Source organism: Drosophila simulans, chromosome 3R (assembly GCF_016746395.2).
Source record: "Drosophila simulans strain w501 chromosome 3R, Prin_Dsim_3.1, whole genome shotgun sequence".
In the NCBI taxonomy this organism is placed as follows: domain Eukaryota; kingdom Metazoa; phylum Arthropoda; class Insecta; order Diptera; family Drosophilidae; genus Drosophila; species Drosophila simulans.
Genome location: NC_052523.2, coordinates 2,278,319 through 2,298,101, shown reverse-complemented (window position 1 = coordinate 2,298,101; position 19,783 = coordinate 2,278,319). Strand labels below are relative to the sequence as shown.

The 19,783-nt window shown below is 47.7% G+C and overlaps 6 protein-coding genes across 9 annotated transcripts; 2 read left to right on the top strand and 4 right to left on the bottom strand.

Moving 5' to 3' along the window:
- Positions 1-1,746: 1,746 nt before the first annotated feature.
- On the bottom strand, positions 1,747-6,358 carry LOC6726886. The gene is made up of 5 exons (XM_002102252.3): positions 5,994-6,358; positions 5,739-5,885; positions 5,185-5,656; positions 4,967-5,114; positions 1,747-4,706 (listed from the first exon to the last, which is right to left on the bottom strand). The coding sequence occupies exons 1-5, from the start codon at positions 6,147-6,149 to the stop codon at positions 2,723-2,725; spliced, it is 2,907 nt and encodes a 968-aa protein (XP_002102288.1). The 5' UTR covers positions 6,150-6,358; the 3' UTR covers positions 1,747-2,722.
- A 342-nt stretch (positions 6,359-6,700) lies between these two features.
- Positions 6,701-7,726, top strand: LOC6726885. The gene is made up of 3 exons (XM_002102251.4): positions 6,701-6,912; positions 6,962-7,389; positions 7,453-7,726. The coding sequence occupies exons 1-3, from the start codon at positions 6,812-6,814 to the stop codon at positions 7,629-7,631; spliced, it is 708 nt and encodes a 235-aa protein (XP_002102287.1). The 5' UTR covers positions 6,701-6,811; the 3' UTR covers positions 7,632-7,726.
- LOC6726884 (histone PARylation factor 1-like) lies at positions 7,645-9,171 on the bottom strand. Its single transcript, XM_002102250.4, has one exon. It carries the CDS (start codon positions 9,054-9,056, stop codon positions 7,707-7,709), a length of 1,350 nt encoding a protein of 449 aa, XP_002102286.1. The 5' UTR covers positions 9,057-9,171; the 3' UTR covers positions 7,645-7,706.
- Positions 9,172-9,476: 305 nt separating this feature from the next.
- On the bottom strand, positions 9,477-11,710 carry LOC6726883 (26S proteasome non-ATPase regulatory subunit 12). The gene is made up of 4 exons (XM_016176167.3): positions 11,329-11,710; positions 10,215-11,269; positions 10,000-10,156; positions 9,477-9,938 (listed from the first exon to the last, which is right to left on the bottom strand). The coding sequence occupies exons 2-4, from the start codon at positions 11,261-11,263 to the stop codon at positions 9,636-9,638; spliced, it is 1,509 nt and encodes a 502-aa protein (XP_016033397.1). The 5' UTR covers positions 11,264-11,269; positions 11,329-11,710; the 3' UTR covers positions 9,477-9,635.
- Positions 11,711-11,931: 221 nt separating this feature from the next.
- On the top strand, positions 11,932-13,659 carry LOC6726882 (histone acetyltransferase type B catalytic subunit). The gene is made up of 3 exons (XM_002102248.4): positions 11,932-12,241; positions 12,294-12,795; positions 12,884-13,659. Exons 1-3 carry the CDS (start codon positions 12,175-12,177, stop codon positions 13,527-13,529), a joined length of 1,215 nt encoding a protein of 404 aa, XP_002102284.1. The 5' UTR covers positions 11,932-12,174; the 3' UTR covers positions 13,530-13,659.
- Positions 13,535-19,459, bottom strand: LOC6726881 (katanin p60 ATPase-containing subunit A1). 4 transcript variants are annotated; one of them, XM_016176166.3, is made up of 5 exons: positions 19,098-19,459; positions 15,607-15,875; positions 14,921-15,558; positions 14,274-14,748; positions 13,535-14,218 (listed from the first exon to the last, which is right to left on the bottom strand). In XM_016176166.3, exons 1-5 carry the CDS (start codon positions 19,217-19,219, stop codon positions 13,893-13,895), a joined length of 1,830 nt encoding a protein of 609 aa, XP_016033395.1. In that variant the 5' UTR covers positions 19,220-19,459; the 3' UTR covers positions 13,535-13,892. The 4 variants fall into 4 exon arrangements, with proteins under 4 accessions (XP_016033395.1, XP_016033394.1, XP_016033393.1 ...); XM_016176165.3 differs by having other exon boundaries at positions 14,921-15,546; positions 19,098-19,452; XM_016176164.3 differs by lacking the exon at positions 19,098-19,459 and adding an exon at positions 17,584-18,024.
- Positions 19,460-19,783: the final 324 nt, after the last annotated feature.

The window sequence follows — 19,783 nt, the reverse complement described above, 5'->3', positions numbered from 1 at the left end:
GGGAGGTGTTCCATGTTATATGCTCTCAAGGCCATTCCAGAAGTGTCAATTAATTTTTAATTAAATTTTCAATAGCACATAAGCATAAGTATGTACGAGTTCATCGGGCGGCTGCAAATTATTCCGGGAAAAATCATTCCACGCTCTCCAATAAACGGCAACTGTTGTTTGCGGGCGAGTTACCCGCATTTATAGGCCATGAGGCACAGCCTCCTTAAGAGCCATCTCGCAGTCTTCATTCCTCGTATTTTCGCCATCCTGGTTTCCTTTGCAGCTGCAGGACTCCCGGTTGGTTGGAGGGTCCTTTCTGAGTCAGTACCTCCATTTGCTGCGAAGGGATCTGATTGCAAGGAACTGGCACCTGCCAGCAATTTCTCTGTGGGAGTATGTGGGAGTGCTATACTCGTATGTGTGTATATGTTGTGGTACATGACTTTGCCGCCCTTCAATGCCAGCTGCCTGTTCCCAGCGCTTTGTTGACGATCCCCATGCTGCGTTCGACATGGATGCCACCTCCGAGCCCAACCTCCACCTGCTCGTGAGCCTGAACCTGAAATCACTTAATCAGTTTATGCAGCACAAATTTGCCCAGGCAAAGTGGGCTTGGCATTGGTGGAAGGTTTGATAAGTATTTTGCATTGCCTTCGCTTTTGCTTCAGTGCCCGCAGCTCTATGCGAACGCAAAGCCTTTGCAAGTGGCATTCTTAAATTGATTTCACAAACGTCTTTACCTGGCGGAACATACATATATGGTGTAATCTATGTGTAATGGGTATTACCGAAATTCAATGTTTCCATCCTTTCAAAGAAAATCAAAGGATGTAGTTTCTACTTGTCCAAATGCCTCAGTATCTGCCTTTAATATATTTGGACAACTTTTAAAAACCAACTAAAGACCTTTTTCCATTAAAACGTTTTTGATTATACATTCCAATAAAGCTTGTTTACTTGCGCAAAAAATAAATAAGAATTAAAAAATTGAATTTGCGTTGCCTGAGGGCTGACAGGGCTGCCCCCTTCGCCGCCTGGTAAATAAATTCCGAGTTCATATCTGTGCGGCCCCTGTCGAGGATTTCAAGGCCTGGGCGTTTTCACTTTCGGTTTCCAATTACAAACAGTCGCGCCTCGCCTCGCCAGCTCGCTCTCTCACGCTCCACGTCTCTCTATTTTCCGACACGGACACAGATACGCACACGCTTAGCTTTAAAGTGTGGCCCAGTTTCGGTTTTCCACCATCCCAGCCCATCCCAGCTAAAGCCCAGGTCCTAACCCAGCCCAGTGCCAACCCTAGTCCCTGCCCAAATCCGCCCATACTCCTGGCCGTGACACAATTTCCATTGTGGGACGTTCGCAGTAACGGCAGTAGGAGCAACAGCATCCATGGGTACACAGCTGCCTGGTGACCTGTTCTATTTCACGGCTGCTCCATCCAGCTGGAGCTCCACAGCACCAGTGGGCTGTACTGGTACTGGCGCAACAACAGGCCGTCGGAAAATTGGACACTTGTTGTTGCCCCTCCTTCTGGCATCCGTTCACATTGCGAGCATATTTGTTAGTGATTATCGTAGGATTTATTATCATTTGGTGATTTGATTTAAGGCTCTACCTTGTACATTACAATGATATATAAATACGTGGAACCACTCATGTAGATCAGGACTCTGCCAAATGTCTGTGAGTGATTCTCTCCTCCTTCCGTCGTCTGTTGCGCTGGGCAAAATACTTGCCGCGTCAACGTGTCTTATGTATAAAATATAAATATATATATATATATATATATATATATATATATATAAACATGTATCTGGTCTGTTTTTGTGTGCAGCAGACTGCCTTGTTCGACTTGCTCCTAACTTTCGGCTAGTTGCCAATTAACATTTTGAGTAACAAATTTATGCAACATCATGGAGAAGTCGTCGTGTTCTCGACTCCGCAGCTGTGATGTTCCTGAATATAATAATGCTAATTAGGTGCTGGTGGGGCGATGGATGTATGATAGATGGCAAGATGAAGCGTCAACAAACTTAATATCCAAAGCTCTTCCATCATCCTAATTCGAATTACAGTGCAGCGATTTGGTCGACAAAGAGTAATGCTTTGGTATGCTTTAGAAGCGACCTTGCGAGCAAACAAAAGTACAACAAAAAATAATATATTATACATATAAGTTTGATAAGCAACTAGTACAAAATCTATCTTATATAAAAAAAAGTTACAAAAACTGTTTAATTCGGTCCACCACAATAATTATAGGTATAAGTAAATAAGGATGTGATCGATTTTAGGGGAAATATACAATCTGATTGAGGTCCTGGCAAGGCAATCTGATGCACACAATGACAACAACCGTATACACTTGCGTGTTTTACTTTATGCGGGATTATAAAATTAGGTACATATACATTATTAACTATAACATTTTAAAAAATCTGTACTTTTCACACAAACAACAAACATTTGCTAATAGCCCAAAATTATGCTACGATTTTCAATTCGTTTTGGTTGTTTTTACCGCGTAATACTCGAAGCGTATTTATCATCTAGGGATTCTGTTTCTTATTTAGTTGGTTTTACAATAAGGACACTAGTGAATTACATTCAAAACGGTTGATGCGAATGCGACCAGCTAAAAGTTTGAGGAAAAATCCAGTAGGAAAAGACAACCGAACGCCGTGAAAGTAGAAACGATGATGGTGGCGGTGGCTTCCATTTCCGGTTCCGTTTAGTTCTGCAGGGCGGCTCGCAGGAGACTGTCCAGAGTGAACTGTATGGTCCCATTGGCAGCCGCCTGCAAAACGGATGGCGGCTTGGGCAGGGCCGGAAACACTGTCGAAGCTCCCGCTTGACTGCCCTTTCCACGCAGGCAATCCATACCAGTGGTCGCCAGCGTTTCGGGCACGGTTGCTTCGCATATACTTGGCGGTGACGGTGGCGGTGGCGTTGGCAGAGGGCTCTTTGATTTTTCTGTTTCCGACTTTTCCTCCGGCTGAGTCTCTTGAATCGGCTCCTGTTCCTTCTTATCCTGCTTCTCCTGCTTCTGCTGTTTCTCCTGCTGGGCAATCGCAGTGTTGACCTTGTTCCACAGGTTGCTGATGACAGCGTTATCCTTGCCAGCAGCTGCCGTTCGCTTCGCAATCTTCTCGATGAAACTCTCGGTTTCCGGAGCAGGATCCACTGTAGTCTCTACAATATTTTGCTTTTGCTGCGATCCGCTTTCGCTGCGCGAGTGCGAGATAAGACGCGGTCGTATCTGCGGTCGCTCTGAGGGCAATTCTGGCAGAGTAGCAGACACCGCCAGACCCTGGCTCACCAGTTCCAGCATTATGCGCCGTGTGATGCCGAACACAAGATGCTTTTTCTCTTCCGTAATGTAGGCTTCGTACTGTTTGGGCTTACTTTCATCGTTGCCCACCGGCCCCGGACGACGCAGCTTTGCCCGCATGGATTCTACGGCTTGCGCACCCGGAGGTTGCTGGCCTGATCCATCCGGTTTGAAACTGACCAAATCGTAGACGAAGTCCTTGTTGACCGCTTTAACGCGCTTACGGATGGGACGCTTCTCCTGGGAATGTTCTCCAGATTCGGGTGAGATTTGGGTACGAGACTTGCGACGCTTTTTGTTGGGCGTGGGAGTGCCCTCCAGTGGCTCCTGGCCGGGTTCTTCTTTTATCGCGGCTGTTGGAGATTTGGGTTGCACTTCACCTACAGATTCGTTTAGGGTTTTGAGATGCTTCAAGCGCCTTTCGTAGGTTTTGATAGGGGGTTTAGCATCCTTCTCCATCACTGTAAGCTCCTCCTCCTTATCCAGCAAAATTATATCTCCGTCAACATCGTCTCGGGAGTACTCGCACTCGTGGGTGGACACATATTGCTCCGTCAGCTGGTCCCGGTCTCCTTCTATCTTATGAGTAAATCCCAAATGATTAACTATATCGTAGCGCCTAAATGCGCGATATTCACACAGATTGCAGCCAAAACGGCGTGCGCGGTAATGGAACATGGATATGTGACGACGTAGATTCCCGAGGGCATTGAACTGCTTGTGACAGATCTTACAGCGACATCGCAGCTGCTTCTCAACTGGGACGTTACGTTTCTTCTTGGCCTTACCCTTGACATCTTCTGCATCTGCATTGGATTCAGGTCCGGCCCCTGGTGTAAGCTCGTGCTCGTCGTCGCTGTTAGAGGCTTCGTCACTAGCAGAGTCACTTACATTGCCTAAGTTAAGCTGGTCCAATGACACTGTGTGCAGACCAGGTGCAAATGAGTCGTTCGGCTCTGGTAGATCGGCAAACATCTCATTCAGAGTAATTTCCTCGGTTTTGATCGGTTCTTTTTTCGGCAGGTCTATGGACGTAGTTGGATCCTCATCAGCTGCATCCACACTGGAATCATTGCTCTTCGTCTTCAGTTTTTTGACAGAGGGAGCCGGCTTGGCCAGCGCCTCCTGCTTCGCCCGACAATTAAGCAGGTGTGTTGACAAGGCAGCGCGACGCTCGAATGATTTTTCGCAATAGATACACAAAGACATGATCTTACGGTGCTCACCGCTGGCATCTAGTGGCTCAGGGACATAGCCCACCACGTCGTCGGAGAGCTGTAGGCGCTTCAACTCCCGGCAGGGGCCCTTCGGCTGCACATCCCCTTGCTGAATGCGTCGCTTAAGGATAGTGTTCCGCATCATTCGAATGCGCCGAGTTGGTTTCCTGAAAATTTAAATTGCAAAAAGACCAACATTAATATAAGTTCACACATTACAAGAATATCCCTATAAAAATGTATTATATTATTTTAATTTTTGATTATTTGTTCTATTTTTATGATTCAGGGCTTAAAAACGCACATAAGTAGAAAGGAACTTGGATTGTTTCCTTGGAAGTTTCTTGAAGTAGAATATTATATATTATAATAGTAAAATATATAATATATATAAACCCCGACCATTGATAGGTTAAGTGGAACTTACTTGTGATCCTTCGACAAATGACGAATAACAGCAGCGGCCTGCAGAAAGGTCAGCGAACAGGCTGGGCACTGAAACACAAACGCCGATGATGAGTGATGCTTCTGAATGTGCACCTCAAGCGTTTTGTGCGTCTGAAAAGTCAGATTGCCTGTGAACGAGATTAGGAAACACAGCAATCACTAATTGTATTCAAGGCCTATTCGGTTAGGTAGTCGTACAGATCTCGCAGAAAATACTCGTCTCCGTTTCGTCGCTGATGGACTGCTCGCCGGTTTCGTTGGAGTCGCTGCCTGCATTGTTTTCCAACTTAACGGTTGCCAAGGCCTTGCCGTCGGGTCCCACAATGGTTTTAGATGGATTAAGCATGCGATGCACCTCGTCCAGTTCCGTCCTTATGCTGTCGTCCTGGTCCACTTTGATGGTCTGATAAACGGCCTGGCTAGAGTTTGGCACAGACTCCAGCTGCAGAACAGTGGGCGAGCTGCGCTTGGCCTGTGATGAAGCCTTTTCCCGTCGCAGGCGCTCTATAACACCACTCAGGTCCCTTATTCCGCCGCCACCTGCTCCTCGTAGGGGACGCACGTCGCGGGGAACAGGCGAACATCCCGTGCTTCTGCTGCGTAGCATATGTTCTATGTCCTGCGGCGACGGACCACCACCCGTTTGTATGATCATAGTGGAATTCTGATCCTGGGGGAGAATTAACAGCGATTAGTCTACATCCTATGGTATTAGAGATCTTGTAATGGGGTTGTCTTTACTGCCCACTCACTGTGTATCCGCTGCCATTCGCCGAACGAGCGCTGACGCAGCAAAAGACGCGTTTGTGGCTGATGAAATTGGCCAGGCTGCGAAACATGTTGCGGCAAACCTTGCACTCGTAGATCAGACTGCACTCCAGACTGAGCAGCTGGCGCACCTGTGGGAGAAGCGGATTGTTATCCGGGGATCCACCAAACTGGGGCGCAGGAGCCTCCGCCATTGCGGGCCACAGTTGAGTCACGTACTCCACTCAGATGAGACTCACCTCGCTGGTGCCATCCTCATAGGCCCGGCGGGCCTCCTCGAATCCCGTGTGGGCGGTGCGCAGCGGCCTCTGCAGCAGGCTGATGTCGTCACCGTTGTGGTCCATCTGCTCCTCCTTGAAAGTGTCAGAGTTACAACGTGAGCTTCGCTTTCTCATGGCGCTGGTTTGCGCGCTTGCTCCCACTGCTAATCAGCAACTTTGAGACCTGTCCTAGCGCGCTACCGTACGGAATATTTTCACCTACGTCCGGCTCTTAATCGGTTTCTAATTAGCGATCAAAGTGGTTTTCCAATTCGAACATGGACCTGCATCTTGCATTTTTTGTATTCAGTATGACCGTGCTTGAGCGCTGCTTCTGCTGCGATGCTGATCTGGTATTTTTAGGAACGTGTGCGGGATTCTTCGTTTAAACTTAAAAAAAAATTGGAATCGTCGAAAATATTTAATCTGGAAAAACTAATAAGCTAGAACCACTTTTGTTTTAATAGTGGCCTAGCCCCAACAATTGAAGTTTGATTTCTCCTTTGCTCAGAGCTCGTAACTTCCACCAATTCTCAAAAAGCCCAAACAATACTGTCGATACATGATTTTGGGATTAGTTTATTGTTAAATCTTTAATTGACATGCCAAATCCTTTTAAGTTCAGAAAAAGAACCAAAAGTGTTTAAATAGTATCTGCAAAAGTAATATATTAAAATGGAGAAACGTTTATTTCGGCGTTCAGCACATGGTCACACTGATGACCTGAAAAAAACATAGTGACCGGAATTCAGCTCATCATTATAATTTCACCTTTTTATTAATTCACAACCTACACGATGAGCTGTCCAGGATTTGGAGAACTAAATATACCCTCATCGCGTGCCTTCTGGGACGACTGCGAGGAGGATGAATTGGAGAACCTAAAGCCAGTGGAGAAGTGCGTGACCTAAACTTATTTACGTAGTCCTAACATCTTGGATTCGCAGGCTGCAGCTGAAGTTCGACGATGATTGCGATGGGGAAGCTGCCACTGTGGAGAGCGAGATGCTGGTGGTTATTGAGGGCATTAATGTCACTCACTTCGCCTCCTCTCTGCTGGCAAAAGATGCAAAGCGCGTGTGCGCCATTCCTGCCAATAATTCGACCCTGCACTGGAGTCATTCATCCAAACAGTTGCTGGCCATAATCAACGAGGACCTGACCAGTAGCGGCGAGGTTGCGGAACTCCTACTACCGTACGTTAAGCTAGCCAAGAAAGTGATCACTTTGACGCTTAAGCCAAAGGTCGAGTTCAAAAGCGAGGACATTCAGCTCTACCGGGATCACATTGCCGTTGTCCGCGGCATAGGTGCCAACCAGAAGGAAATCACTGAACTAGAGGCTCCTAACTTTATTGCTGGAGTTGCAGCAGGCGGTGAGTGATGAGTGAGAAAGAAAAGGGTTAATCATCTCACCATCTGCTCACCTTTTTTTGCAGTTGCCAGTTGGCGGGATCAGATGGAGTTGCCCGTTACCTCCTTCGTTATTTACACCGACAAGCTACCCCTAGACTCCACAGCTGCCCAGCCAGTGATCAAGGTACTTCAAGGCGCTGGCGTGGCCTGCAGCTCAAGCTACATCCCTCCGCGCAAGGAGAGCTCCTATTTGTACATGTGAAACTACTTTTGGCTGTGCTCAACTTCCTAGTTTTAATGCTTGTAAAAATGATGCGGTTGCGGAATAAAAATCGAACTACTTAAGTACTTCAAAAATGCTGAGGTTGACCTCCCGACTACGTTGCTCCATGTGCGCCTTGGCGATGGCTATGAACTGCGGACGGGAAAGCATTGAATAGGCAGGTACCAGCAACGATGAGGCAAGCATGTGCAGCTCCTTGTGCCCACTGCAGAACATATCGATGCCTAGTTCCAGGGCGCTCCCAAAGTCCGATTCATCAACTGCTATGTTGGCTGCGTTGGCCACCGGCTGTAGCTTCTCCAGAACCGCCTGCTTGGCGGCTCCATTATCGACGTCCTTCCGGTCCAGCATTGCCAGCATCTTCTTGAGCTCGGAATCGCTGACGGCCAGCGGACGGTAGCCCACTTCTGTCTTCTGGTCAAAGGGCACAACAATGCCGGCTCGGTGGAATGTCTTGGCCACAACACGCTTGTTGCGCTCCCGCTGCAGTCGGTCCAGCTGGGCCAGTTCCAGGGAATTGTCACTCAAGTATTTCGGCACCGCCTTTTTGGTCACCGCCAACTGCCCGCTTGAGAATGGAGTGGCCGCAAAATCGTGCTCCAGGTAGTATAGGAATGCATCGAAGGCATTTCCAGCGACGAATTGGAACTCACAGCCTTTTGCAGAGTCGTTGCGGGCTATTAACAGATTTTCCTTGTCCTGCGGAACATCGCGCCAGTAACCGTAGTGAATCCCAGTGCCTCGGCGCACGAAAATCGTCTGAAACTCTGGTGGATCGTAGTAAAAACGCCAGTGGCGCAGGTAGTCTCCCGGTTCGCCTAGTTTAGCGCCGTGAAATTTGCCGGCTAGGAACTCAAAGGGACCTACCAACTGCAGTTGAAATACTTTGTCTAGGTGCTCCAAGCCAGCGTCCTTGGGCTTCGAAGGATCAATTTTTAAGCTTCCCACAAACTTCCAAAATTCGTAGAAGTCCGGCGGCATTTCGACAAGAAACTTGTGTCGGATGAACTCGTTAGACTCACACAGATTGTCGTACTCCTTCTGCACGGACAGGCGGATGCGCTTCTCCAGGATCTCCATATAGTTCTTTCCGGATATGTTGCTCATAGCCTCTTTGTGAAGCTCCTCAGTTTCGGCTTCATAACTGCCCTTGGCCGTTTCCTCGTTCACCATCTCCGTACTTGAAGCACTCGTATTGGACTTATCCTTGTCCACCGGCTCGGTCTGTTCTCCCTTTTCCTTTTCACCGGACTGCGAGGATGCACTTCTTTTTGGCGCCACTTTTTTGCCTTCTGCGCCGTCCACTTCGTGTTCTTCTTGCTTTTTTGGATGATTGTATTTTGACAAATGTGCGGGATTCTGCTGATAGCACTTATCCCAGTATTTACAATCTTCTTTTGGCATTCTTAAGTAATAACAATACCGATTTCAAACAGACTTGCGAAATGTGCGGTTTGCTATGGCACAATTAACAAGAATAACAAGCATCCAGTGACGCCGTCAAAAGGGGATGCAAGGGGATGATTCGGACCCATTTGAGAAAAATACTTTACCTTGACAGCTGGGTAATAGAAAATACTATACTTTATACTATACAGCCCAGACATATCCCCTTGGAGAGGAGCTTATAAACTTTTCATAAACTTGTATTCTTTTATTGGACACTAAACATTAAATCCAATTTTAATAATTTTTTTTTAGATCTACGCCCATGTTGACTTCCCTGGATAAGAAGAAGCACTCTGCACACACCCCCAAAAGTGTTGTAAAATACCGGCAGAAATCACCAGTGACTGGCAAAAACTGCACTGAATTGCATTGACATTTAATGGGGGATTCATTTAATAATTGTAGTTCATTCAATGAATACAAACTTCACAAAGAGAATCGAAATGTTGATGGATAGGAGTTAGTACAATTACAGTTGCGTGTGGGTATGCGCTTCAAAGGGGAAACACTATTCTAAGCACCTATGGAACAGGACTAATCCTCGACAGCACACATGACGGAGTAGACGCACTCTTCCTTGTTAATCAAGTGGCAGGTCTTGTTGACCAGGGACATCAGCTGGTTGACATCGGTGGCCCAGTTGTTCAGGATGTCGGAGGCGCTCTTCTTTTGGGTGAAGTAAATGATGCCGGCGGGACGGTCGATCTTTACGCGGATGGTGTCGGTGTTGGCCAGCTTAGAGAGATACTCCTCGCAGCGGCTGGTGGGAAGGTTTAGCAGCTCGCTCATGCGCGCCAAATGCAGGCGGGAGTAATACATGGCAATGATGCGAATGTTCTATGAAATAATCAGTAGCAATTAGTTATAATTAGTAGTAATTTTAAGCAACAAGACCTACATGCTCTATTAGACGATCCTTAAGCTCGGTGATACATTTCTTGCCATGCTTGGTGCTATCCTTGAACATCTCATTTTCAGCCAACACGAGCCCAAAGTCTGCATTAAATGTGTCGAAGTTGATCAGCTCCTTTGACATGAACAAGCGCAGAATTTCCCTTATAAATGGAAAATAAAATAAAATTTTTCCATTGAGTTCGAATCAAATGTACTTACTTATAGGCTGGCACTTCCTCCAGCTTCTTGTTCTTCGAAAGGTGTGCCATCATGTCGCTCTGTTCGTTGTCGAAGGGAGCTAAAACGCAATAAAGCACGGCACAAACTAGCTTCTCCGTCAGTTCCTTCTTCTGCTCCTCGGTTAGTTCGATTTCGACCTCAGGCTCTGTAGCAACCTCTGGCTTCTTATCCTTGTCATCTTCTTCCTTCTTTTTCTTGTCCTCATCCTTCTTTTTTTGCTCATCCGTGGACGCGGCAGAGTCTACGGGTGTAAGGCCAGTCTTCTTGCGAGGAGGCTCCGCTATGGCCTGATAATGGCGCGAAGTATTAAGGAAGGAGGTGTCTCTGTTCAACTGAATCATTAGATAGTAGAACTTCAGCTTGAGATCATGTTGTGCCGGATCGTCGAAGAACTTTATACTGATCTTCTTGGCAATGATCTGCGTGGATACGTAGTCCTCCTTCAGCAGACAAAGGCGCATCTGCTCCAGGATGAGCTCCACCTTCTCACGCTTATCCATGGAGCCATAAGTCTCCACTTGGAGCTCCTCCATGACGGTGGCAGCTCCGGCTACATCGCCATCGGCTTCTTTAATGTCGGCCAGAATCTTAGTAAGACGGGCCCGCTCGATCTCAACGTAAATCTTGCCCTCGGTAACCGAGCGAAGTGTGTCGATAAGCTTCAGCTTAGTCTCCTTGTCGGGTGTCTTGTCCACGTACGTGACGCACTCCTGGATCATCTTGACCACGGCCTGCTTCAATTGAGACCGACGGCGTACCAGCAGGGACACGTACTCGTTGAGCGCGTTCCAGTTGGACGCGTCAAAGCAGATCTGGCAGATGGCAACCAGGACTCGTGAGCAGGAAACCATGTCGGCGCCGAGGCGCGTCTGCTTCTCCAGTTGTAGCATCATCTCGATGGCTTCGTGAAAGGCGTCGGGGTTTTTCTTGGCAAGCTCTTTCGCCAGGGGGATTTTCTCGTTGCACGCCGGCTCGTAGTCCACCTCCATCTTGGTGATGCGGCCGCCATCAAACAAATAGGTGTCCATTGTGTTCTACAAAACAATGTTTACTTCAATTATTGCCGATATGACGAAGCAGTTTTCGAACCTACCTATATCTCGCCTTTGCCCTGCTACGGAATCTACTTAAACTGTTTGTCACTATGGGAAATGATAAACGTCGTCTTGTTTCCAACCTGGTTGGTTTGTCTGCTCCTTTTCTTAAAGTTGTTGGATGCAAAAGCGGCTTTTTTCTAATAATAATCTCCGCACAAATTTTTGCTTACAAATGCTGTGTTAAGTTGGCTGCGGGATTTTGTAGTGTTGAAAAGGTGAATTTTGAAGTGATAGTACCAGAGCGAGATGTGTCACATTCAAACATATTTTTTTAAGGATAAAAATACGTTCCAAAACGTTCCAAAACGTTTTTTTATGATTTCAGCTCAAAATATGGCCCAATATTTGTTAGAAAAATGGAAGACTGCGAAATCAAGAAAACAACGGTAAATATCGCATAGGGTTGTCAGAGATTTAACAATCGAAACAACACTATCTGCGTAATTTCTGATTGAAAAACACTAATATTTGTATGGCAATAAAATGATATAATTACTTTTATAATAAATCTCATTCTTACCAAACCTGCAATCCACACATATTTGTTAGTTAAACTATCGCTTAAACGACACATCTGACAGCCCTATCCGTGGTTAGTGTTGTATTCACCGTCTTGCGTTGTCCAACACTATTGGAAAGCCAATCACTTTGCTTAGCCGCGAAAATTGCGCTAGAACACCCGCAAAAAGCTGTCTGGTTTTATAAACAACGTGCTTTTGGATTTTTAAAGCAACAAGGTAGCTTCAAACTACGTGACAGTCACAAGTAAAAATTTCCGGAAAGATCTTCTGGTCCACCATTTGCGGAAGCGAACTGATTGCCGCCTTTTGAAGTACCCCACAATGGCACAAATCGAGAAGTACCAGGACTTTGTGATTGATGCTCTCGAAGTGGTAGACTTTAAGCTGAGTAAGTATCATTGTTTCTTACCGAGGTAGCCCTGCAATGGTTCCGTTTTTAGTCCGTGACAAGGCCGACATCAACAATGATGCCCTGACCTTTCATCCCGCAATGGCCCACCAGATTTTCGGGGAGACCGAGACGATCTTCGGCTACCAGGACTTGCACGTCCGTGTAATGTACACGGCAGGACCTTTGCACATCTACCTTGGCGTCGATTACGGCAAACGGGTGAATGAGATCTCCGGTGGAGAGATCAAGGCCGACGACGTCGTCAGCACAATTGCTCAGAGTCTGCCGGACGGCTGCTACTTCATCAATCTCGATGAGTTTCTCAAGACACTGGACAAGGCTGACAAATTTCAGCCCTTCGGTGAGAAGATAAGCGAATACAGGCGGGTATCGGACGACGGCAGCGAGCGCCTTTTCGAGATCTACCAGTGCGACTACAAGAGCTCATCATTCTTAAAGTTCTTTGCCCGGCTGCAGACGTTCATCTTGTGGTTCGTGGACGCTGCCTCCTACATCGACACTGATGATCCACAGTGGTGCTACTTCTTGTGGTAAGTTTTCTGCGACAAGATTGGCTTATTTTGTTACCAAACTCAGCAGCTGGTTTCAATAACAACGTACTCTTCTCTTCTCCTTAAGCTACGAAAAGTACAAGAACAACGATTGCCAGTGGCAGTACGCCACTGTTGGTTACACCACCGTATACGAGTACTACGCCTATCCGCAAAACAAGAGGCCCAGGATAAGCCAGATGCTGATACTGCCGCCTTTCCAGAAACTCGGCTTGGCTACCCAATTGGTCGAGAGCATTTACAGGTTTTATCAAGCACAGAAGAATGTTGTGGACATAACAGTGGAGGATCCATCTGAGGATTTCCAGCGTTTGAGGAATTTTGTGGACGCGCGATCTTGCATGGAATTGAAGTCGTTTGCCCGGGGCGAGATAGTCAAGGGCTTCAACAAGGAGATGGTGCGGGAAGCCCGCGAGGCTCTGAAGCTCAATCCCATCCAGGTGCGTAAAGTGTACGAGCTGTTGCGTTTATTCTACACCAATGTAAAAGATGAAAAGGAGTACCGACCCTATCGCCTGGAAGTTAAGAAACGGCTTAATGCGGTCTATTACAAGCAGTTAAAGGATTTGAAGAAAATGGAGCGCTTCAAGATGGACACTGAAATGCTGCGTGCTCGCCTGCCAACGATTCAACAACGCATGGAGCAGCTGCATGAGGAATACATGGTGGTCGAGCAGGAGTACCAGAGCACCATTGCCAAGTTGAGGGCCTGATAGGGTCTGTGGATCCAAAAGGTGTTGATTAATTTATTTCGTTTCTGTTTTCAAATATGTTGATTACAAAATACATTATGTTGCTATAAGCCTACAGTAGGATTCTTTTGAATAAATATTACAAATTAAATATTTTCAGTGTATATAATATTATGTATTTATAAGATATCAGATTACCGTGTGCACGTACATAGAGGAGCAATGCTGGGCGTGGGGCACTTGAGCAATTAAGCGTATATAAAACCGAAAACATTACGTCTAACGAGTACGATTTATACAGGTTACAAATAATTGCGATCGGGACTTGGAAGTACACATGGGATACAATCATCATCGAGGGTGCTGGGCCAGCAGCCCGTACAACTAGCACGACCCGTATTCCTCCATCCACTTTTCGAAGCGGGCAACGTCGTCGGCAGACACGGACTTCTTGGTGCGCAGACGGGCATCCTGGAAATCCTGCAAAGTAATCGGCTGGTCGACCTCCTCGCGACGGATTTGCTTAATCTGATCGGGAGTGCGTCCGGAAATGAGGCGCCGCATGGCCATCATGGAGGCGTCCCGGCACACGTTGCTTATGTCCGACCCCGAGTAGCCCTGCAGTTCGTCGCCGATCATTCCGGTGTTCAGACTGGGCGACAGGCAAACGTCCTTCAGGCAGAGCTTGAGCAGAGCCGATCGGGTGTCCTCTGGGGCATAATATTACAATTATTCTCTGCAGGAAAGGAAGTGGTTGGCACTTACCGTTTGGGAGAGGAATATAGATTCGCTTTTCAAAACGTCTCCGGAAAGCCTCATCGATGTCCCACGGGTGATTGGTGGCCGCCAGCACCATGATCACCTTCTCCTCCTGCATGCTCGCGTTGAGTCCGTCCATTTGGATGAGCAGCTCCGCCTTGAACCGCCGACTGGCCTCGTGCTCCGAGTCACTGCCCCTGGAGGCGCATAGGGCGTCGATCTCGTCGATGAAAATGGTGCTGGGCGCATAAAAGCGGGCCATCTCGAACAGGAGTCGCACCAGCTTCTCGCTCTCTCCCCGGTATTTGGAGGTCAGGGTCGAGGAGGACACGTTGAAGAAGGTGGTTCCACATTCTGTGGCCACCGCCTTGGCCAGCATGGTTTTGCCTGTTCCTGGCGGACCGACCATCAACACTCCACGCCACGGTCGTCGGATTCCCTTGAAGAACTCCGGCATAATTACCGGAAGCACCACTGCTTCCTATTTGGGCAAAAAGGAAGTATGAAGTTAGCTACTTTTTATTTAGGTCTTCTGCACGCCTCTGAGGTGCAATTTTATATCTTAGGATCTCAAATTCCAACCTATTCTAGTCATAGATGACGCAGATACATATATTATATGTATATGTGGATATCGGAACATAAGAGCTCACCTGGAGTATTGTCTTAGCCTCATTGAGCCCAGCCACATCGGTCCACTTGATGCACGGATGGCGCTGCAGAATGTCCTTCTCCAGGGTGTCCACCAGATGAACCTCGTAGCCCAAGGGCGAGAAGTGCTTGGCCTTGGTCTTGGGTGAGCACTTGGGCGTGTTGTGGCTAGTGGCTAGGGACTGAGCGTGCGAGTTGTCTTCCAGGGATGTGGTGGCGTCTTGGTCATCCGAGTTGGAGTTTTCGTCCAGCGAGTTCTTCTTAACCGGCTTGTGCTTCAAGTTAAGCTGGGTGTTTGTGCTGAGCTTCCTGGCCCGCAGGCGCTCCACGGATCGGCTCTTTCGCAGGGCGGCGGTCATGGCGGACGCCCTTGCTGGTCGCCCCAGGCGCATTGCGCCCATGCTGGCGGCGGGTGTGGGTGCTCCTGCGCCCGCCAATCCCACGTTCCCGGCACTCCCGTGGTGGCTCTGGCTGAGGCTGCTGCTGTTCGCATTGCTGTTGATGGAGGGTAGTGTGGGCTGGAGCTCGGGATCCCGCCGACGCAGGGAGGACACCCACCGATTATCCTGCTGCTGCGACGGAAATGGCATCTGCGCCGTCTGACTGGCTCGCGGTTGTGGTGCCACTTCTGCGGCGGAGACTGCATTTTAATGATTATATAGGAAACCCCGCCACCCGGAGCACCAACCTTGCGTGGGTAGCCGCTGCTTGCTGCGCAACGGAACACTTCCGCCAATGCCCAATCCCCCAGGTGCATTCGAGCCCAGATTGTTGATGGGCCGGTGCCGTTCCGCTGTCGAGGAGTGCCCGCCATCTGAACTCTTTTTCAAGCTGGCGTTCCGGGAAGGTCGACTGGTGGCCGTGATCTTCGTGAAGCCAAATGGGGACAGCGAGTCCAGGATCAGGGAGTCCATCATTCGGGCCATGTGCGACAGGCTTGTTGGAGGTGTGGATGAGCTGGAAGAGGAAAGGATATCCATTGATTGTTCTTACCGAGTAGAATAGATACATATGTATATTATAAAAGGAAAGAGGAATCGATACTAGGCCTTGACCTATAATAGCATAATATGATCGATCAATGCCATTAGTGCCAAGAACATACATATATATTTTCGTATTTAATTAGGTATTTTGAGATGTATCTTTAAGATGTTGCACACTATAGAAATACGTATTATCTATTCTATCTTTTTTTTTTGGGAAAAAAACAAACTATGGTAAACTATAGGAAACTATGTTTTCAGAAGTGAGGGCTCAAACACCTTTGGAATACCTTCTTATTTGCTTGCTGCGGAAAACTATACTATACTATCTAATTAAGCCACTTAAGAAGGATTAAGAACTAACTTATTACAACTCCTTATCGCATATGGCTGTCTGTGAAAAAACATAACATATAACTGATAACTGGTAAGGATATAAATAAAAGCCCCCAACAACGCGAAACAAAAACCTATGGGTTCATTTTTAAAACTTATAGCTAACTACCCAAAACTATTTGGTGGCTCCATGGAGCTGCCATTCAACTTGGCCATGTCGCAAAGGTCATTTGCTTTATCAGCCGCGGACAAGTGGCTCGCGTGTCCTGGTGTGTGCACACACATATACCGTTTGGAATCCTCGTGTCTAGCCGTCTAATATTATTTAGCCCTTGCGGAGGACCCTCCCATCCTGCCCTGTCCTGCCCCTCCGCAGACAATGCTCGGGAATTTCCGGGAAACGAAGAGTTAGTGGCGCCTCCCAAGGGGGCGCGTATTCAAACCGCAGGTGGGGTCAATAAACTCGTTGGCTCCTGGCCAGGTTATTGACGTGTCGGCGACAATTGTTAACTTTTGTATTCGCATTTGAATTGTATTTTTGACGTGTTTTTCGCCTTTGCATGCGTCATCTGGAGGCATTAAAGCCTTTGAGGCAACATTGTAAATCTCGGTCTGGGAAGTGGGCCGCAATATATTTTACGCCTGGCTAATTAAGTTGGCAGCAGCACCAGCAGCACAGCCATAATTCCCGGCCATATTGCCTGACTCCTGGCACATCCGCTTGGTATTTATATTGCGAGCTGTACTCGTTCGAATTTGGGTTAATGTTTCCTCTATGTGCTCGCCCACGAATTCTTTGATTCTCGGCTCCTGATTCCTGATGGAAATGATTAGTGGAGCGGTTAACTAGGCCACTGCCTATTTGTTCCCTTTACTATGAACGAATCAATGGGCCATAATCTAGGAATTACTTGCATTAGAACTGAGCAATTGATTGATTGGCAAAGTGTTACAAGGCCGGATTGAGCGTGGAAAAACCCCGGCATGGGAAAGTCCAGTGATGGCGGATTTCCTTGGACTCGTAGTTATGATGGGCCCCTTAAAATCGTGTCACCAAGAGGTGTTTATGCTAATCCCATTGGCACAACACAGGACATTTCGTCCTATGCAAATTACAGCAAAATGGCAATTATGACTGGCAGAAATATACTCGCGAAAGGAAACTGGTTGGGGTCAAGAAGGTAGCTGGTGGCTTTCTTGTATGCAACAAAGGAAATACTGTAGGGTTCATAGTTGACCAACCAACGGGGTAGTTACCAACTGCCAGGTCAAGGAATTCAACTGCGAAAGTAAGATCTTACAAGGTGGATTGCTTTTGGCCACAGATCTCTACTAGCTCTTACCACTGGTGCAGATCCCAGAGCGAGTGGTATGGAGTGTGCCGGTAGGTGGAGACGAAGGGTACCGCCACCTCGTACTGAACTTGGACGTTGGGCGGCGACTGGGGCCGCGTGGCCAAGGCGTTTGAGCGCTCCAGGGCGGGATTGGAGCTGGTCAGCGATCGCTGGCGCATGAACGAATGTGGCGCCGCCGCCGCCTGCTGCTGCTGATTGTAGAGACTCGAATTGTTGTTGAGCATCTGAGCCACTCCGCCGCTCGGATCCACGGCTGTCTGGCCCATGCCGAACCAATTCTGGGCACTGGTGTTGAACATGGCGCTGTGCCGGCGTCACAAAGATTATGACGAGACACAGACACTTCACTATGAATTTAAAAACACACGCGGATATGTTCGGGCGGAAACTTTGCTACCTGACAGTCTGCGCCCGGAGCCTTCGATTGGCTCGCACTCGGAGTTCGAAAACGCGACCCGACCAGGCGACTCGAGGGTTGCAGGCCAACTGAAACTGACCGCTCGACTGGACGACGCGTCCACAACAAACCGACCACCACTACCATTCCGCAACGGAACGGACCGGGCCGGGTAGTTTTCCCAGTTGCCTGGTGTGCGTCCGTGTGACTGCGAATTGAGGTTAAAGGAAGTTTCGCTTGGGCGCTACTTGGGGGCGGTTTCAATCATGGTAAATTACGGGGAAAGAGTATCTTGACTTGGAGGAAAACAAGGAAACCGCCGATCGGAGTTGGGAAATGCGATCGAGAACTTTCTTAAAATTGCTTGAAATTCAAATATATGGAGTTCAATTTAAAGGATTTATGTTTGTTGTGCATATATGCTCATCGTAAATAGCTATTGATATGTAAGAAGGAATATATGCAATATATAAATAAATGAAATTCATAATATTTCTACTAATGTCTACTTTCTGACCACAGTTGCTTATCGTAGTTTCCTCATTGTCTAAAGGACATTCCCGCTTCGATGTCAAACCACAGCACTTTCAACTCCTTGGGTTACCCAACGCGCTGGACTGTGGTCAATGCACGCTAGCTTCTGGCTCAAGATTCCATCGATTTCTGGGGAAAGCAAGGCGTTCCACTCGCGTATGCCCGAGTATTTACTCAAACGGCAGTGGTTTCCCAATAATCTGCCGGCAATGTAATTTAATGGCAGGCTTGCATGCGGCCGAAGGAAGCCGGTTCTTGAGTTGGCCTGCCCCGAGGACCCAGAAACTATAGCATACGTTTGAGAGCACCGCCATTGGGGGGCCTGGAGTGGTTCGTCCATATTTAAATGTGCATGTAGGCAGAATCCGATAATCCGGAGGTGAGCCACAAGCGAAGGCCGTTTCGGATGCGCACACATACATATAGTGTATCTGTATCTGAAAATCAGCTGCAGCGCGAGATAAAAATCGATTGCGAGGCGACAGTCATGGAACGCTCAAGTGTCTCGGCACGCCTTGCGCCTCCAACTGGCACCCACCCCTTTGGACCTTTCCCCTCGCGAAGCACTCACCCCGCTGGACTCATCACGGGCAGGTATGTGGAAGTGGAGTCCACGGTGCGTATGGTTGTGTTCCCTCGCAGCACAATCTTCTCGCGCGTGGTGCGCCTGTAGGTCGCCTCCTCGCCCCGCATTCTGCTCCACCAGTCGTTTATTATTTAAATTTAATGCGAGTAATTTCGTAATTTTGAATTTTTCACAATTTTTTTTCGTGTTTACTTCGGTCCGAAATGGTGTATTGGAAAATTCGGCATCCGTTCTTCGCACAGGCAACGTCCAAATGGAAAATGAAGAGAGCGGGCGGAGCAGGGAGAAAAGGATGCTGCGAAAAAACTTTGGCTCTCCGCCACAGCTTTTGCTCTCTCTCTTTCAGCTTCCTGGCTCTCCGTCGCCAATTGTAAACAATTGCGCAAAGCTCGCCTGCTGTTGCTCCTCCACTCGCCTCGATGCACAAATGGTCACTAAAACTGGATTGTTGTGGCCAACTCGGCCTGCCAGCCGCATTGCAACGGCCTGTGGGGTTGGGTTGGATTGTATTGCATGGGGGGAAGGACCCTATTTGGTGGTGTTTTTCAGGAAATAAAGCTGAGAACTTGTATTTGCCTCTTTAAAGTTATTATAAATAGATGAGTATATGACTTAATAGGTATGCTTACCAAAATTTGTTTTAAATCAACCACAATAAAATGCGTTTTTTA

Coding starts and splice junctions, on each gene's coding strand:
- LOC6726884 (XM_002102250.4), bottom strand. CDS start 9,056: ATGCCAAAAGAAGATTGTAAATACTGGGATAAGTGCTATCAGCAGAAT.
- LOC6726881 (XM_016176164.3), bottom strand. CDS start 17,894: ATGTTCAACACCAGTGCCCAGAATTGGTTCGGCATGGGCCAGACAGCC. Junction 14,749..14,920: donor AGGCTAAGACAATACTCCAG/GTGAGCTCTTAT, acceptor TTGCCCAAATAG/GAAGCAGTGGTGCTTCCGGT. Junction 14,219..14,273: donor CTATATTCCTCTCCCAAACG/GTAAGTGCCAAC, acceptor ATTATGCCCCAG/AGGACACCCGATCGGCTCTG.
- LOC6726885 (XM_002102251.4), top strand. CDS start 6,812: ATGAGCTGTCCAGGATTTGGAGAACTAAATATACCCTCATCGCGTGCC. Junction 6,913..6,961: donor AACCTAAAGCCAGTGGAGAA/GTGCGTGACCTA, acceptor TTGGATTCGCAG/GCTGCAGCTGAAGTTCGACG. Junction 7,390..7,452: donor TGCTGGAGTTGCAGCAGGCG/GTGAGTGATGAG, acceptor CTTTTTTTGCAG/TTGCCAGTTGGCGGGATCAG.
- LOC6726883 (XM_016176167.3), bottom strand. CDS start 11,263: ATGGACACCTATTTGTTTGATGGCGGCCGCATCACCAAGATGGAGGTG. Junction 10,157..10,214: donor GAGGAAGTGCCAGCCTATAA/GTAAGTACATTT, acceptor TCCATTTATAAG/GGAAATTCTGCGCTTGTTCA. Junction 9,939..9,999: donor AGGATCGTCTAATAGAGCAT/GTAGGTCTTGTT, acceptor ATTATTTCATAG/AACATTCGCATCATTGCCAT.
- LOC6726882 (XM_002102248.4), top strand. CDS start 12,175: ATGGCACAAATCGAGAAGTACCAGGACTTTGTGATTGATGCTCTCGAA. Junction 12,242..12,293: donor AGTGGTAGACTTTAAGCTGA/GTAAGTATCATT, acceptor TTCCGTTTTTAG/TCCGTGACAAGGCCGACATC. Junction 12,796..12,883: donor CAGTGGTGCTACTTCTTGTG/GTAAGTTTTCTG, acceptor CTTCTCCTTAAG/CTACGAAAAGTACAAGAACA.
- LOC6726886 (XM_002102252.3), bottom strand. CDS start 6,149: ATGAGAAAGCGAAGCTCACGTTGTAACTCTGACACTTTCAAGGAGGAG. Junction 5,115..5,184: donor GAGTATTTTCTGCGAGATCT/GTACGACTACCT, acceptor TCTCGTTCACAG/GCAATCTGACTTTTCAGACG. Junction 4,707..4,966: donor CATTTGTCGAAGGATCACAA/GTAAGTTCCACT, acceptor TTAAATTTTCAG/GAAACCAACTCGGCGCATTC.